This window comes from Sciurus carolinensis, chromosome X (assembly GCF_902686445.1).
Source record: "Sciurus carolinensis chromosome X, mSciCar1.2, whole genome shotgun sequence".
Lineage (NCBI taxonomy): Eukaryota > Metazoa > Chordata > Mammalia > Rodentia > Sciuridae > Sciurus > Sciurus carolinensis.
The window spans coordinates 18,042,091-18,059,160 of record NC_062232.1 but is presented as its reverse complement, the minus strand read 5'-3'; the positions used below and the strand labels follow the sequence as shown (position 1 = coordinate 18,059,160).

At 31.9% G+C, this 17,070-nt stretch overlaps 1 protein-coding gene across 5 annotated transcripts in view; it reads left to right on the top strand.

Annotated features, from left to right (window-relative positions):
• The window catches only part of Cnksr2 (connector enhancer of kinase suppressor of Ras 2), a 275,785-nt gene that overhangs the window by 207,106 nt on the left and 51,609 nt on the right, over positions 1-17,070 (top strand). For all 5 annotated transcript variants that reach the window (XM_047535710.1, XM_047535709.1, XM_047535712.1 and 2 more), the window contains 5 exons: positions 8,708-8,756; positions 9,167-9,339; positions 12,390-12,463; positions 12,748-12,819; positions 16,529-16,596. In XM_047535710.1, coding sequence (XP_047391666.1) covers positions 8,708-8,756; positions 9,167-9,339; positions 12,390-12,463; positions 12,748-12,819; positions 16,529-16,596 — 436 coding nt within the window. The remainder of the gene's footprint in view (positions 1-8,707; positions 8,757-9,166; positions 9,340-12,389; positions 12,464-12,747; positions 12,820-16,528; positions 16,597-17,070) is intronic.

Sequence of the window (17,070 nt, the reverse complement as noted above, 5' to 3'; positions counted from 1 at the left end):
TTTTTTCCTTCTCTTAATATGTATTCTTCCTCTTGCTTGTATGTCTTCCTAGATTTCCTTTCTACCTTTTCTCCAATCTCTGTTGGTTCCTCTCACATTCTTCCTGTGGATTTTTGCTTCTGATTTCTCTCTTTCTCCCTCATGAACTCCATGTCCTGAACTGTTCTGTTCTTCCTTTGTCCACTATTAGGGATTGTAAATCCATTTGTCAAATTTTTTGTTTTTATTGTGAATAGTGATTGAATTCATGATAGTTGTTTATAGTGAGAGGGCAGTGGATGCCTTGCTGGGAGTTATTAGATTTGAGGCTGTATATAGTTTGCACTGTGTGTTGTTGATATTGGTCTCCTTCTTAAAGGTGGGATACTGGAAATCTTCCACAATGTAGGTCTACAGGGTAGAATCTGTATTGCCTCAGATTCATACAACTAGATGGGAAAACGCACAAGCAACATGAATAAACAAGGGATCAGAATGCCACAAACAATCCAAGATACCCCAATAAGAGAAGCCACAGACAACACAATAGAAGAAATGTCCAACAAGGAGTTTAGAATATACATTGTTAATCTGCAAAGTAAAGAATGGTATAAAGAGTGAAATTAAATAGAAAATACAGGAAGTGAAAGATCATTACAAAAAAGAGTTAGAGAATGTGAAAAAAACAAGCACAAATCCTCAAAATGAAGGAATCAATAAATCAAATTATAAATTCAATGGAAAGCATCACCAACAGGCTAGACCATTTGGAAAACAGAACTTCAGACAATGAAGACAAAATATTTAATAATTAAAAATAAAGTGAACCTTGCAAAGAAGATGGTAAGAATCCATGAACAGAACTTCCAAGAATTATGGGATAACATGAAAAGTCCAAATTTAAGAGTTATTGGGATAGAAGGAGTAGAGATACAAACCAAAGGAATGCACAAACTTTTCAATAACCTAATATCAGAAGTTTTCCCAAACATAAAGAATGAAATGGAAAATCAAATACAGGAGACTTAAAGGACCCCAAATGTACAAAATTACAGCAGACCCACACCAAGACACATTATAATAAAAATGACTAAAATACAGAATAAGGATAAAATCTTAAAGGCCATGAGAGTAAGAAAGAAAATTACATATAGGGGAAAACCAATTTGGATCTCAACTGATTTCTCAACCCAGACCCTCAAAGCTAGGAGATCATGGAACAACATATTTCAAGCTCTGAAAGAAAATGAATGCCAACCAAGAATTTTATATCCAGTGAAATTAAGTTTCAGATTTGAAGATGAAATAAAAACCTTTCATGATAAACAAAAGTTAAAAGAATTCACAAATAGAAAGCATGTGCTACAGAACAACATTCACAACAAAATATTCCATGAGGATGAATGAAAAAAAAGTGAAAGCCAGTAAAGGTAGGAACTACACTAAAGAAGTAGTCAAAAGAGAAATTTAATCAAATTAAAAGTCAGAAATAAACCAAAGTCACATCTCAGAAATAACCTTGAATATTAATGAACTAAATGCATCCATCAAAAGACATAGACTTGCAGATTGGATTAGAAAACAAGACCCAACAATATACTGTCTCCAAGAGACTCACCACATAGGTAAAGACATCCACAGACTAAAGGTGAAAGGTTGGGAAAAAAACATATCACTCATATGGATTGTGTAAACAAGCAGGGGTTTCCATCCTCATATCAGATAATGTGAACTTCAAGCCAAAGTTAATCAGAAGGGACAAAGAATGTTATTTCATTCTACTGAAAGGAATTATACAGCAGCAATACATAATGATTGCGAATATTTATCCTCCAAACAATGGAGCGTCTATGTACATCAAACAAACCCTTCTCAGTTTCAAGAATCAAATAGACCACAACACAATAATACTGGATGACTTTAACACACCTCTCTCACTACTGGACAGAGCTTCTAAACAAAAACTAAATAAAAAACTATAGAACAAAATAATACAATCAGTCATTTAGACTTAACAGACATATATAGAATATTTCACCCATCAGTAAGCAAATACACTTTTTTCTCGGCAGCACATGGATCCTTCTCTAAATAGACTATTCCTTAAGCCACAAAGCAACTCTTACTAAATATAAAAAAAATTGAGATAATACCCTGCATTCTATCAGATCATAATGAACTGAAATTACAAATCAATGATAAAATAAAAAATAGAAGCTACTCTAACAAATGGAGACTAAATAATACACTATTGAACAACAAATGGATAGTAGAAGAAACCAAAGATGAAATGAAAAAATACTTAGAGGTAAATGAGAATACCAGTACAACATATCAAAATCTCTGGAATACTATGAAGGCAGTACTAAAAGGAAAGTTCATTGTATTGAGCTCATTTATTAAAAGAATAAAAAGTCAAAATATAAATGACCTAATGTTACATCATGAAGCCCTAGAAAAAGAAGAACAAATAAACACCTAAAACAGAAGCCTGGAAATAATTAAAATCAGAACTGAAATCAATAAAATTGAAACAAAAGAAACAATTGAAAAAGTTGAAAAAACAAAAAGTTGGTTCTTTGAAAAAAATCAATAAAATTGATAAACCCCTTAGCCACACTAACAAAGAGTAAAAAGAGAGAAAACCCAATTTACTAAAATACTTGATGAAAAAGGAAATATAAGGGACACAACTGAAATACAGAATATAATTAAAAACTATTATGAAAATTTAAACTCCAAAAAATAGAAACTATCAAAGACATCAACAAATTTCTAGAGACATATGCCCTACCTCAGCTGAACCAGGAGGTCATACACGATTTAAACAGAACAATTTCAAGTCATGAAATAAAAACGCCATTAAAAGCCTCTACCAATTAAGAAAAGCCCAGGACCAGATGGAGTCTCAGCTGAGTTCTACAATACCTTCAAAGAAGAATTAACCCCAATACTCCTCAAATTATTCCACGAAATAGAAAAGGAGGGAACCCTTCCAAACTCATTCTATGAGGCTAATGTCACCCTGATAACAAAACCAGACAAAGGCACATCATAGAAAGAAAACTTCAGACCAGTAGATGCAGAAACTCTCAATAAAATTCTGACAACTTGCATACAAAAATATATTAAAAAGATTGTGCAACAAGATCAAATGGGGTTCATCCTAGGTATGCAGGTTTGACTCAACATACAGAAATCAATAAACATAATTCATCATATCAATAGACTTAAAAACAAGTATCATATGATCACCTCTATAGATGCAGAAAAAGCATTTGCCAAAACACAGCACCCCATCATGTTCAAAACTCTAGAAAAACTAGGGATAGTAGGAACATACCTCAACATCATAAAGGCATATATACTAAACCCAAGACTGACATAATTCTAAATGGAGAAAAATTGAAAGCATTCCCTCTAAAAACTGGAACAAGAAAAGGATACCCTCTTTCACCACATTTATCCAACATTGTCCTTGAAAATCTAGCCAAATCAATTAGAAGAAAGAACTTAAAGGTATACAAATAGATAAAGAATTCAAACTATACTATTTGCCAGTAATATGATTCTGTATTTGGAAGATCCAAAAAAATTCCACCAAAAATCTTTTAGAACTAATAAATGAATTTAGAAAAGTAGCAGAATATAAAATCAATACCCACAAATCAAACATTCCTATATATCAGCAATGAATCCACTGAAAGAGAAATAAAGAACACTACCGCATTCACAATCACCTTAAAAAAAATACTTGGGAATCAATCTAACAAAAGATGTGAAAGACCTCTGCAATGAAAACTACAGAATACTAAAAAATAAATTGAAGAAGACCTTAGAAGATGGAAAGATCTCCCATGCTCTTGGATAGGCAGAATTAATATTGTCAAAATGGCCATACTACCAAAAGTGCTATACAGATTCAATGCAATTCCTAATAAAATCCCAATGACATTCTTCATAGAACTAGGAAAAGCAATCATGAAATTCATTTGGAAAAATAAGAGGCCCAGAATAGCCAAAGCAATCCTTAGCAAGAGGCGTGAAGCAGGAGGCATCACAATACCAGACCTCAGACTATACTACAGAGCTATAGTAATAAAAACAGCGTGATATTGGCACCAAAACAGACATGTAGACTGATGGTACAGAATAGAAGACACAGAGACAAACCTACATATCTCATACCAGACAAAGGTGCCAAAAACATTCACTGGAGAAAAGATAGCTTATTCAACAAATGGTACTGGGGAAAATGGAAAGCCACATGTAACAAAATGAAATTAAACCCTTATCTCTCACCCTGCATGAAACTCAACTCAAAGTGATTCAAAGACTTAGACACTGGAACAGAGACACTTGCACCTGATAGAAGAAAAAGCAGGCCCAAATCTTCACCATGTCAGCCTAGGACCTGACTTCCTTAATAAGACCCCTAAAGTGCAAGAAGTTAAATCAAGAATAAATAAATGGGATGGACTCAAACTAAAATGCTTCTTTGAAGCAAAAGAAACAATCAATAATGTGAAGAGAGAGCCTACAGATTGGGAGAAAATCTTTACCACATGCACCTCAGATAAAGCATTAATCTCTAGAATACATAAAGAACTCAAAGAACACCAAAAAAACAAATAACCCAGACAATAAATGGACTAAGGAATGAGCAGACATTCACAGAAGATATACAGTCTTTCAATAAATATATGAAAAATTGTTCAACATCTCTAGTAATTAGAGAAATGCAAATCAAAACTACTCTAAGATTTCATCTTACTCCAATTAGAATGGCAATTATCACAAATACAAGCAACAATAAATGTTGGTGAGGTTGTGGGGGAAAAGGTACACTCATACATTGCTGGTGGGAATGCAAATTGGTTCAACCATTATGGAAAGCAGTGTGGCAATTCCTAAGAAAACTTGGAATGGAACCACTATTTGACTCACCCACTATCCCACTCCTCAGTTTATACCCAAAGGACTTAAAATCAACATTCTACAGTGTCACAGCCACATCGTTGTTTATAGCAGCTCAATTCACAGTAGCTAAACTATGGAACCAACCTAGATGCCCGTCAACAGATGAATAGATAAAGAAAATGTGTACACACACATACATACATACATACATACATACTGTGGAATATTACGCAGTTCTAAAGAAAAATTAAATTCTGGCATTTGCTGGTACATGGATGGAGTTAGAGAATATCATGCTGAGTGAAATAAGCCAAACCCAAAAAATCAAAGGCTGAATGTTTTCTCTGATATGCAGAAGGGGGATGGGCTAGGGAAGAATAGAGTTTTTTATATTAGGTAGAGAGAGTGAAGGGAGGGGAAGGGGTATGGGGGAAGGAATGATATAGTACAGTAAAACAGACATTATTACCTCATGTACATGTATGACTGCATGACTGATATGATCCTGCAATAGGTATAATCAGAAAAATGAGAGATTATGCTCTATTTATGTATGATCTATCAAAATGTATAAATGCATTCTACTGTCATGTACAACTAGGTAGAGCAAATAAAATAAATTTAAAAATAGAGAAATAAATGCATTATGAATTTGCATTTTCATCAGAAATATATGCATTGTCATTACTGCAAAGATTCTAGGCCTCTTTAGTTGTTTTAGAACATTATAGTGATCAGCTTGTTATCCATTATAGTGTATTCTTAACTTCTTGCTCTTGTTAAATATTGCATAATATCCTTAGAAACTAAAATGTTTTGCACAAATTAAAGTTCTGTCAGTCAGAATGAATAATTTCTTCAGTTCTACTAAAAACAATGTATTATCATAAATTTGTACCTCAAGGGCTTCATAACAACACAGCTGCTTATTACATGAGGAAACCTTAACAGTCAGGAGCTTATTTGTGTGTGTGTAAATAATGAACCTTTCTAATATAAGTTTGAAAGGGACCATTTATAATATGAGACTTGGAGTTTTTCAAGACAATCCCACATTTGGTAACTTGCTAGAACTCATTGGACACAACATATAGTTGTATTCACAGTAAATTTTATTAGAGTGGTACAATAAGTGATATGCAGCTCAGTAAGTAAAAAAGACACCTCTGTAATCTGGAAAAAATCCATGTACAAGTTTCCTGTGCCCTCTCCTTTCCATGACAGCCCACACAGAGCACACACTCTCTCCAGCAGCAAAAATGCAGCCACATCGTTTGTATTGTTTCTATCCAGGGAAGCCCACTAGAGACTCAGCACCCAAGGATTTTATTGAGTTTGTCACACAGGCATCCTCTGCCTATGAACCAACAAAATTTTAGACTTCCAGAAGGAAAACAGGTATTCAGTGCCCCTAGATGGGAAACATAATCATCATTTAGGGAAGCTTCATATTAGTATAGGAAACTGTTTACCAGCCACGTTCCCAGATGTAAGCCAAGGACCAACCTTGCAAATAGATTCTTCTAAAATAGAATCCTCAGGCCTGCTATATTAACTCTTTTCTACCTAAATGTATAGTTTTTATGCTTTTTTCTCATTACTTTCAAAGGACTATAATTCAATTAACTTTTTCATTTTTTAGAATATCAAGTCACTTGGAAAAATAAGTAAATCTCTCTTAAGAACTTCATTGTAATATTTACAATATTTACAAAAGACATCTAAGGCTTTGTTTCATTGAATGATAAATTTGTATTGAATGCCTAGGCATAGTCAGGTTTCAACAATACAGTTACACTCTGCAATCATGATCTTTATGAAAATACCATATATTTATAGAGAAAGACAAGATAAATCTTGTTAAAAAGGAAACCTGGAGAGCATAAAATGGTGTTTTTGTGCAAATTTATAAGTAGACTTTCAGATTCTAAGGAATAGCATACCAAATGCATAGGCAGTACATTATATAACCCAATTCTTCCAAGCTGTTACCATGTAGTTTCATAAAAACAAACCACCCCCATCTTTGTCATTTTCAAAATAATGAGCTGTAAAACTATAATGATTACTTGTGGAAACACAAAAGGAAAAATCCTAATCAGTAATTTTATAACCAAACAATTTAGGGAAAATAGCTATATGTAAATTACATTAAGCACTCTAGCCTGAGTTATCATTTAAACTATTATTTTGAAACAAAGTGCACTCAAGAAAATCAACACAGAGTAATGGGTTTATCTTTTATGCTTTCTCTCAAAAATTGATTATGAATTTTTACAACCATGAATGCTACAAAGATTGAGATCATATATATATATATATATATATATATATATATATATATATACATATGAAGAGAGAGAGGAGAAAGAATAGGTATACCGATTATACTCTGCAATCATGGTCTTTATGAAAATACTGTTTATTTATAGAGAGATATAACAAACACCACATATATACCTATTTATATTGCTTGGACACTTGAGTGATTATTATTTCTGGGTTACATTATATATTTAAAAATTATCTGACCTTTATCTTTACATATTGTACCCATCCCTAACATTCACTAGATTTGTGTAAATCATATGCAGAATGAGAAAATTTTTCTTTAAGTAGAATACTATTGTTAGTAAAGATTCTAAATAATATGTATTGTATAAAACCAAGATCAGAAAATTTTGTATAAACAAAAAATCCATTTGTGTCTTATAGATATATCTTTATGAAGAAACTGTTACCTAAAATTCATTTTGAAAGAATATCTGTGAATTAAAAGCATATATGCTATCTCTGTTCCCACTTGTCTAACTAATCATGTGAATGTAATTAATCTTGTTACACCAGTAAACCATCTAACTTAGAAGATTATCTAACTGGAACCAGTGATTTATAGTCATTGATCAAAAACTAAATTAGTCAATACAGCTGTGGGTTTTTCTCCAGATATGCTAAGCTATTGAGGTACATTGCATGGAGTAAAGAGATAGGTGGGTTTAACAGAGATGGTTGTTTAGCTAGGAAGGTGTGGTACAGGGAGTTATAGTTCAGTGGAACCATTATAATGATGTCCCATGGACAACAAGTGTGAGGAGAGAAATACAGGCATAAAAGGGCAGTATAGTCAATTAGTTAGAAGCCATAATGAATATTTTTTAAATTGATGGGATGGTGGTATGGACTATGTGAACCATAGATATTAGAGGCAGTGACTACAGTGTGCATAAGATATGAAACATAGTCATGGGGACAGTTAACTGAAGAATGGAGAGGTAAAGATCATTGGAAATCATATATGAGGATGCAGCATGCTAATATCTACATGAAGATTAGTCACCAACAATAGTGATAGAATTAAACATGAGAAGAAAATACTGATCCAAGGGCTAAAATATTTAAAGACTAAGGGAATAGTATATTAGTAGATTATAATCATATTTGCCTACCTACTTAATGAGATTTTTATGAGAATCAAATAAGATATTGTATGAGAAAACACTCTAAACCCCTTAAAAAGGTACAGAAGGAAAATAAGTAAAAAGTTCCTAGTTTTACCAGTGCTTCATACCCTGATTTCTCTGTCTACAAAATAAAGGTAAAGATAGTAACCTCTCCTGCTTCCTACAAGATTAGAGATGTAAGTGACATGATATATATTAATTTATTTTGAGACTTTGGGAAAAAATAAGGTATTTTCTCTAACCAGTGTTGAGTCATCATTTAGCCCTTGAGAGTTCTGTATAGCCTACTGGAGCTATGGATTATATCCCAAGTATCAGATAACATTCTTCCCTGTCTTTGTTTTCAGACATTTCAGCAGTCCTCTCTGCAGCACAAATCAAAGAAGAAAAACAAAGGTAAGAAAATAAAGTGAAACCTTTACCTACTTGGTTTGCGCTGTGATAATCACCAGCACAGTACACATAACCCATTCTTCTCTTGCCTGAGCCAAGTGTAGTTTGGAAAAGCACAGCCCCCTAGTGCAAGAGCTGCTGAGACCAGCTTCTCCTTCAGTTCAGTTACCAAACAAGGTAACTTTTATGGCAAATGGTCACAACATGTTTTGAAACTGGGATTACACATTTTTTAATTAATTGTGTCATTTATTTGGAGGAAAAGGCATTAAAGATGTCTTTATTTTTCTATTCTAATACAATGTGAAAATGATAATTTTTAAAGAACCCTGACTTATTTTTAGAATCTATAGATTAATCCTCTATACCTTTTTCAAAATTTAAAGAGCATTTTCACTTACTATTATCTTTAGGTCCTATAGCAGGCAAGAGCAAAAGACGGATTTCTTGCAAGGACCTTGGTCGTGGTGACTGTGAGGGCTGGCTTTGGAAAAAGAAAGATGCAAAGAGTTATTTTTCACAGAAATGGAAGAAATATTGGTTTGTCCTCAAGGATGCATCCCTATACTGGTATATTAATGAAGAGGTAAAATAAAGTACACTTTGTTTTCTTATTCATTCTCTATCTTTAACTAAAACTGTCACCATTTTTAGACTTACATTTTGAAATTATAATTACCTTAAATCCAGTAAGGAATTCTGCTAATTTTTTTCAATACATTTTCTTAAAATGATTTCATTTGGAGGTTTTGGAAGTAAAGTGCCCCAATTATTCTAATACTGAAACATAACTTAAGCACAAAATATATTAAAATTATATGTATCGAACTAAAATACCCAGTTGATTCATGTAGTAGCTTAATTAAAGGGATTAAACATGGCAATTTATATCAAAATGTCTTGTTTTTGTTCAAAGTTTCATATTTTTTGAATTGTTTTTAATGGAGAAGCTCTTTAGTAATTTAAATAAAGTTAATATAATAAAGCATTAATACTTTTTATTGAAGAAAAAGTGAACTAGTAGACTACTTTTGAAAATCTACAAGTATTTATTTCAATAGGAATTAAGAGTATAGGGAGGGTACATATATTACACATTTAAGTTGTTCTTATGATTTCCTGGAGTTTTTAGTACAACAGATTTATATCCAGGGTAATCATATCACAACCTATCATTTATCTCCACAGATATGCCAAGTGTATACTTCGTTGATATTTCTTTGACTGTATATTTGTTTTGATTCCTTTGCTATAGCTATCAGTTCACTTTATTATTAGCTTTTTTAAACAATGATTTCTGCTATTATAAAAATGTACATGGTTTAATATAATATTCTGTTTGAATAGTCTTTTTCCAGAAACTGTTAGGTTAAGACATTTATTTGCATTTGAAGATTAATTGTTGAAATGTAATTGAACAACATTATTATGCCCATGATTAGAGCATATTGTATCTAAAGAACTTGGTGTTCCGCAAACAGGCTGTTATGTTATGTCATGTTATGTCATAACATATGTTATGTCATGTTATGTCATGTTATGTTAAGAATGCAGACTCAGGAATAACACCACCTGAGTTGCTATGCTTCAGTTTCTTTATCTGCAAAATGGAAGTAATAATGAATATCTCACTGGGCTATCATATTGATGAAATGAATCAGTGAAGGTAAATCCCACTTAAAACAATATCTGGCATACAAAAAGTATTTAAGTAATATGCCTCCAGTAATATTTTTTCAAATTGACGTTTTATTTGTAAAATCTTGAAGTAATATATTTTTCTATTAATAAAAATGTCTATACTACCTGTATAAAAGATTTGTTCATTTTCTGTTCTTTTGATATTTTGTGGCAATTGCAAAGTTACCTAAAATATCACTTATTTCACTAAGTGTGTCTTATTTTAAGTATAGTAAACAAACTATAATTTTACCTACATTTTTATTTAATAGATATTTTAAATACTTTTTGTTTGCCTACCAAGTAATATCAAGATATAGCATATCGATATTTCTCTTTATTGTAAAGTCATTTGTAGATTTGTCTACTATGAACTGGATCATATTCTTTAAAAGTTTAAGTGATGAAAAACTGTGACCTCTTTTTATTGAACATTAGGTTTGTTTTTGTATGTACGTTTTTGTGATACTTGGGATCAAACCCATGGTCTCACACAAGTTCTCTATAACTGAGCTATACCCTCAATTCAGTAGTTATGTTTCAATCATCAAGTTATTGTTACTGTGTTAGCCTTGTGAGATATGAGTGAATAGTTGCATAGCACACTTTGCAAATAATACCTTGATGTGATCTTTGTCAGACAAATGTCAGAGATCACTTATCATATCACAGGGAGACAATAATTAACTCAAAAATACTTAAATTATTCAAAATTTTAAATTTTTAAATGAAGGACAGCAAAGGTAATGTTACATAGAAATCAAAATTGAGAATAGAATTTGAAAGCTTTGTCTTTAATCCAAGACTGGAATAAAAGTTTATTTAAAGATTGAAAACTTTCCATACTGTTCTTTTTTTCCATACTGTTCTTTTTTATAACACACACACACACACACACACACACACACACACACCCTTAATCACTGCTCATAGCATCTAATTTTAAGTTTTGCATAGAAGTTCAGCATTGACGAAAATCACATGTATGCATATACACACAGAATTGAGAATCTGCTCTTTGAGATCATGAATGTGAATACAACCTCACTTGAACTTGATATATAAGGAGCTATGAACTGATATTACACAGATCAAATAAGAGTTTAGGATAGTAAAAGTCTAAAGAGCTTAGCCATGTGCAGGAAAAGAGACAGTGATTAAAGGGTTAGCCAAAGATAGTTTTAGCTTAGATGGGATCACTTGCATCTAACATAATATTTTGGATAATTTGTGGGTTTTGTAAATATAACATTAAAGAGAGAAGGATTTTATGGATTATTCAAATCCACATGAAAATGATGTTTATAAATATAATACGTATCCCAAGCCAGATAATTGAAGAAAAAGTTGGCCTATATTGTTTCCACACTAAAAATGATACATAATACAAATGTTATATAATTATGAAAAATTAACTCAGGTTTGATAAGAGAATCTTTGGAGACAGAAGAAAAATTGAATCTCTATATTTTATATGTGAACATTAAAACATAATAAAACGTGTATTATAAATAGGAACTCCAGTTATTTTGTACATTATAAAAGTGTACATACACTCTGACCAGAAATTTCACCTTTTTGTTGGGGGGTGCTGGGGATTCACCCAGGGCCTTGCACATAATAAGCAAGTGCTTTACCACTGAGCTGTACCCCAAACCCCAGAAAATTTCTTATTAGACATGTTGTACTTTGAGAATTAAAGAATTTTCTATCCTTGTTATTATATAAAGAGAATTTTTAATTAAGTTCTGTACATATTTTAACTTTTAACAAGTTCAAAATATACCTTAAATTTATGAGCTATCACATGTGAGAATGGATTTATAATCTCAAATGTCAAATTTAAGGAATTGAAGAACAGATTTGTTAGTATAGATACTTAAGGCATAGTTATGCAGTGTCATTAGCCTCAAATCTTTTTATGTAATAGCCTAAATGAGAATATTGCTTCTTTAGGATGAAAAAGCAGAAGGATTCATCAGTCTGCCTGAATTTAAAATTGATAGAGCCAGTGAATGCCGCAAGAAATAGTAAGTGGATTTTATTTTGGGAGAGGGAAAGAAGGGAAAAATTTTTTTTAAATTACCAGCTTTTAACTTATAGGTTTCTCATCTAATGCTTTCAAATTGAGGTAATAAGAAAGCAGTTTTGTGGGCAGAAAATTGATTTTCTTACTGATTTCTGTCATCTTGTTGGAAGTATATATATGTGAACTCAGGTTAGATGCTGAGGTAATTTTACCCATAAAAATTGTTTGGTTCAAACTTATTTCCCAATTTGAAATAAAATAAACACACCTTGTTTCTTTTTGCAGTGCATTCAAAGCCTGTCATCCTAAAATCAAAAGCTTTTATTTTGCTGCTGAACATCTTGATGATATGAACAGGTAAAGTATTACTTAAATTTCAAAGTAGTTTTAAAGTCATTTAGGCCTAGAGTTCTAAGTTTTCTACAGTAATGCTTAGAGAATGTTACTGGAGTTTCTAGATTGATTAGTTTAAAAATAAAATGAACCCAGATAGAATTCCTTATGGCCATACTTAATTTTAAAGAATGGTACTTATCCATATAACATCATGTTATAAGCCTAAAATATATATAATAAAATTTATTTTTTAAAATAATAATACAGAAAGAATGACATTTAAATAGACTCTAGCTGGGAATGTAGATTAGTGGTAGAGCACTTCCTAGCATATGCAAAGTCCTGGGTTCCATCCCTAGCACAGCAAAATAAAATAAAATAAAATAAAACTCTGATTATTTGTCAAGTTTACCAAAGTGGTGCCAGAATCCATATACAGACCATAGAATCTCACCACAAGAAAATTATTTTTTTTAAAGTTTATGTTAAGAATGTCTTAAGGGCTGGAGATATAGCTCAGTGGGTAGAGTGCTTGCCTCGCAAGCACAGGCCCTGGGTTCAATCCCCAGTACCGCAGAAAGAAAAAAAAAAAACAAGAATGTCTTAAAATTTATTCCTAGATGGCCTAAGAATTCCACAAAAAATTATTTTAAGTGCTGTTTCTGACAGAACACTCATCTCAATAATTGAAGCCTAAGCAAAGTTCTTTCTGTCAACTGGACAGGACCATATAGCCAACTATTAGATGGTTCTGTGGTTATTTGATGACTCAGGGGAAAAAAATATATATATATATATAATTTTTATGATTAAAAATACCATTTTTAAAGACATACAAAGAAAGTCACCACATAAGGCACATATATTATATATAATATATATTATATATATGTCATATATATGTATACCCCCATCATCTACCAACTTCTTCTTCATGTTTCAACTTTAAATTTTATGAATTTCTTTTTTTCTTCCCTTTCCTGTACTTCCCCATTTCTCTTCAATAAAATTGTAGAATTTGAGTTTTAGATTAAAATGTTTCCCTTTTTATAATTTCGGCAACTAGTGTATATTATATTACATATATAACCTGCCTACAGTTAGGGAGAGGCAGGATAGCATAGTGATCAAGAGCATGTAACTTTTGAACCAGACTATCTAAATCCCAGCTATACTACTTAATAGCTGTGTGATCTTGAATGAAGAACTTGACCTCTCCATGCCTGTTATTGTTCAATGTGTTTAATAGGTAGGTGGGGATAATAACCTTTTCAATTCCATATTTGCTGGTTCTACAACCTTAGGCAAGAAACTTAAAGTCTCTATGCCAGGTTACTGACCCTTTTATAAATAGTGAGAATAATAACTATCCTATAAAAAAGATTTTTGTGAGAGGTAAATAAATTTCAAGTGTACATAAATGTTCATTATCAATGTGTATTCTTTTGATATACTTTGGGCTGTTGCTCCATGTGCCTCTGTATGTCTCTAAAAATGGTAGTTTTTAAGCACAAAATTTGTGTGGCTTCATAAATATACTTGAACAGACTAAATGAATGCGGTTTTATAAATATTGTTTTGAAACAGGAGTACAAGCATTGTTTTTTTAATCAGAGATATGAATATAAGGAAATGACAAAGAAGATGTTGAGAATACTTAATGAAAGGAATTACTCATGCAGTATCCATTATTTCCTCTTAATTCATATAACTACCGTTCTTGAAATTTCACACTAGGCAATTAGAATTTGGAGAGCTTTTTCTCCTTATTCTCAAGATGAAAATGTTATTCACATACACATGGCAGGTGGGGCATGATATTCTTATTTTGTTTTTTAATTATTTTATACCTTTGTTCTAGGTCTTCAACTCTTCATGTTACCACATGTTAAGCTGAACACCCTTAATAGCGTTCATGTGTTCAGCACATGGCAGGCACTTAATAAATGTTGAATTGAAAACTTGAGGAAGCTTCTTTTTAATTTCTTGATTCATCTCATAAGAACCTCGTTGTCCTTTAGAATTCTGATTACACTAAATATTAATGATTTTTAAAGTAGCTAATACAAGGCACTGGATTAAATTTCAGTGGTGAATTTTTCTTTAGTGGTATAATCACAATTTTTACTCCCAAAACATCAAGACAGTCTTTCCCAAGAATGGTAAGATTTGCCTTGTAGTACAAATCCAACCCCTTTCTTACTATAAATGAACTCTGGAATAGATTAAAATTTGACATTTTGCTAATAACTAGAGTCATTTTAAATAGTTATTTGTCATGAAATTGACCTCTTGATTTACAGTTTATAATCTTCAGAAGTGTGTGTGTATTCTGGGCTGTTGAATTCATGTGATCAGTATTTTATTCCATTCTATTTCAGTTCCTTCTTTATTTCCCACACATACTTGAGGTGACAATAGCCCTGTAGGTTTTGTCAAAATAAAGTTGGGCTATAATTGACTTATACTTAAAGTTTAAATTTCTGTAGATGTCATTTCATCTATCAGACACATAACTTTCATTCCATTTCAAGATATGCTTAGTATCTGATGCACAGTTAACACCACCTGGCAAAAATGGTGAAATATATGATCACTTCAAATAATGTCATCTTCCACTTGACAGGGAGATATGATCTTAGGAGCAAAAGTTCTCAAGTACACCTTTTCCTTAAGAGCACACCTAGATAAGATTATTCTATAATTTAATGATATTAACTATACTAGTAATTCCAAACTTACCCAAGCTAGTTTGAAAGGTGAGTTCTTCAGTTTCTGATTTTGGGAAGTTTATGGGTCATGGCTTAGGATTGACCAGTGGAAGATTGTTGCTTCATCACCTTGTTTAAAGATTTTGTGATTTATTAATCTGATGCAACATAAATGATTGGAAAAAATGAGACCTCATGGAACAAAGGAAAGTGACTGAGACAGCGCTTTGCTTCAGACAGTCACTACGTTGGCAATAGCAATAGTACTGAATGAGGAAAGAGCTAAGATTTATTTTTAACTTACTGTTGTTCATGAAAATACATTTTTAGATGCAAACAGAGGTTAAAATATATATGCTTATTGTATATGTTCCTTATATCTTTGGAAAATTCAATACTCTATTCAGAGACAAGTTTCTGAAGTATTCTCAGATGTGTTTCTTTTTGGATTATTAAATTTAAATTAGTTTAATCAAAACTATCATTCAGAGTAAAACTATTATTTTCATAGGCAAGGTCTGAAACTCTTATCAGGATAAGTTTGATTGTAAATAATTTAGGTATATCAGAACATTTGTTCTGAAGAAATAGAACAACAGGAATATTTGATGTACTTCTACATTTGGAGCAACAGATATAGCTTTGGTCATCTCAGAATAAATATTTTTGGAACAAATATTAGCAGCTTTTCTCAACTGTTGTATCAAAATAACATCTTGGGTGTAAGAACAGTTTGTACTACAGTAAATTATGACTCATTGAAGACTCCATGTATCAAGAGTGGCAAAGAACACATCTTTTATGTAGGATTATTCACCATATTCTTAGACATCTTAACTATTTCTAAGAAGTAAATATTTTAGTTAATAAACACTCAAGTTATAGAGATCCAGAGAACACAACCAGATTCCAAATGTTTAAGCAGATATCAATCAACTTTTTCTGTAAAGAGCCAAATATTATTTCAAGCTTTGAGGGCTAAGTTACAATATTACTGACTTTGATATTTGTTTTTTCAGGTGGCTTAACAGAATTAATATGCTGACTGCAGGATATGCAGAAAGAGAGAGGATTAAGCAAGAACAAGGTAAAGGAATACCTTTTTGTTACAATTCTTGCTGTTATCCTATACAGTGCTTCATTGCTGACACATGAGAGAAAATACTTTATTTCAATGTGTGATTATTTCACACTAGGTACTTCAAATTCAGGTCATAGCATATTATAAGTAAAGTTTAGTAAATTGAACAGATAGGGACTGAACTCTCAAATGTTTAAAGCAGTAAGGTGGAATTCTCTCTTGATTATTATCCTCTTCTTCCATCCATTTCCTGTGAAGGAACAAAAGATTAAAAACGAAAAAACCTATAGTAGATCCTATGTATTTACCCAAGTCAAGGAAGTGAGCTATATTTGGCAGTATTTTCTATTTAGCAGTTGCATGGATATTTAAGTGGCCTTTTATGCCAAGAGGTCAGAGGAATTATCCTTTCTTTTATAAAGATCTCATTTGGTTATGTTCTTCATTCTTCTACTGTGTAACTCTGTGGAGTTGGGGAAT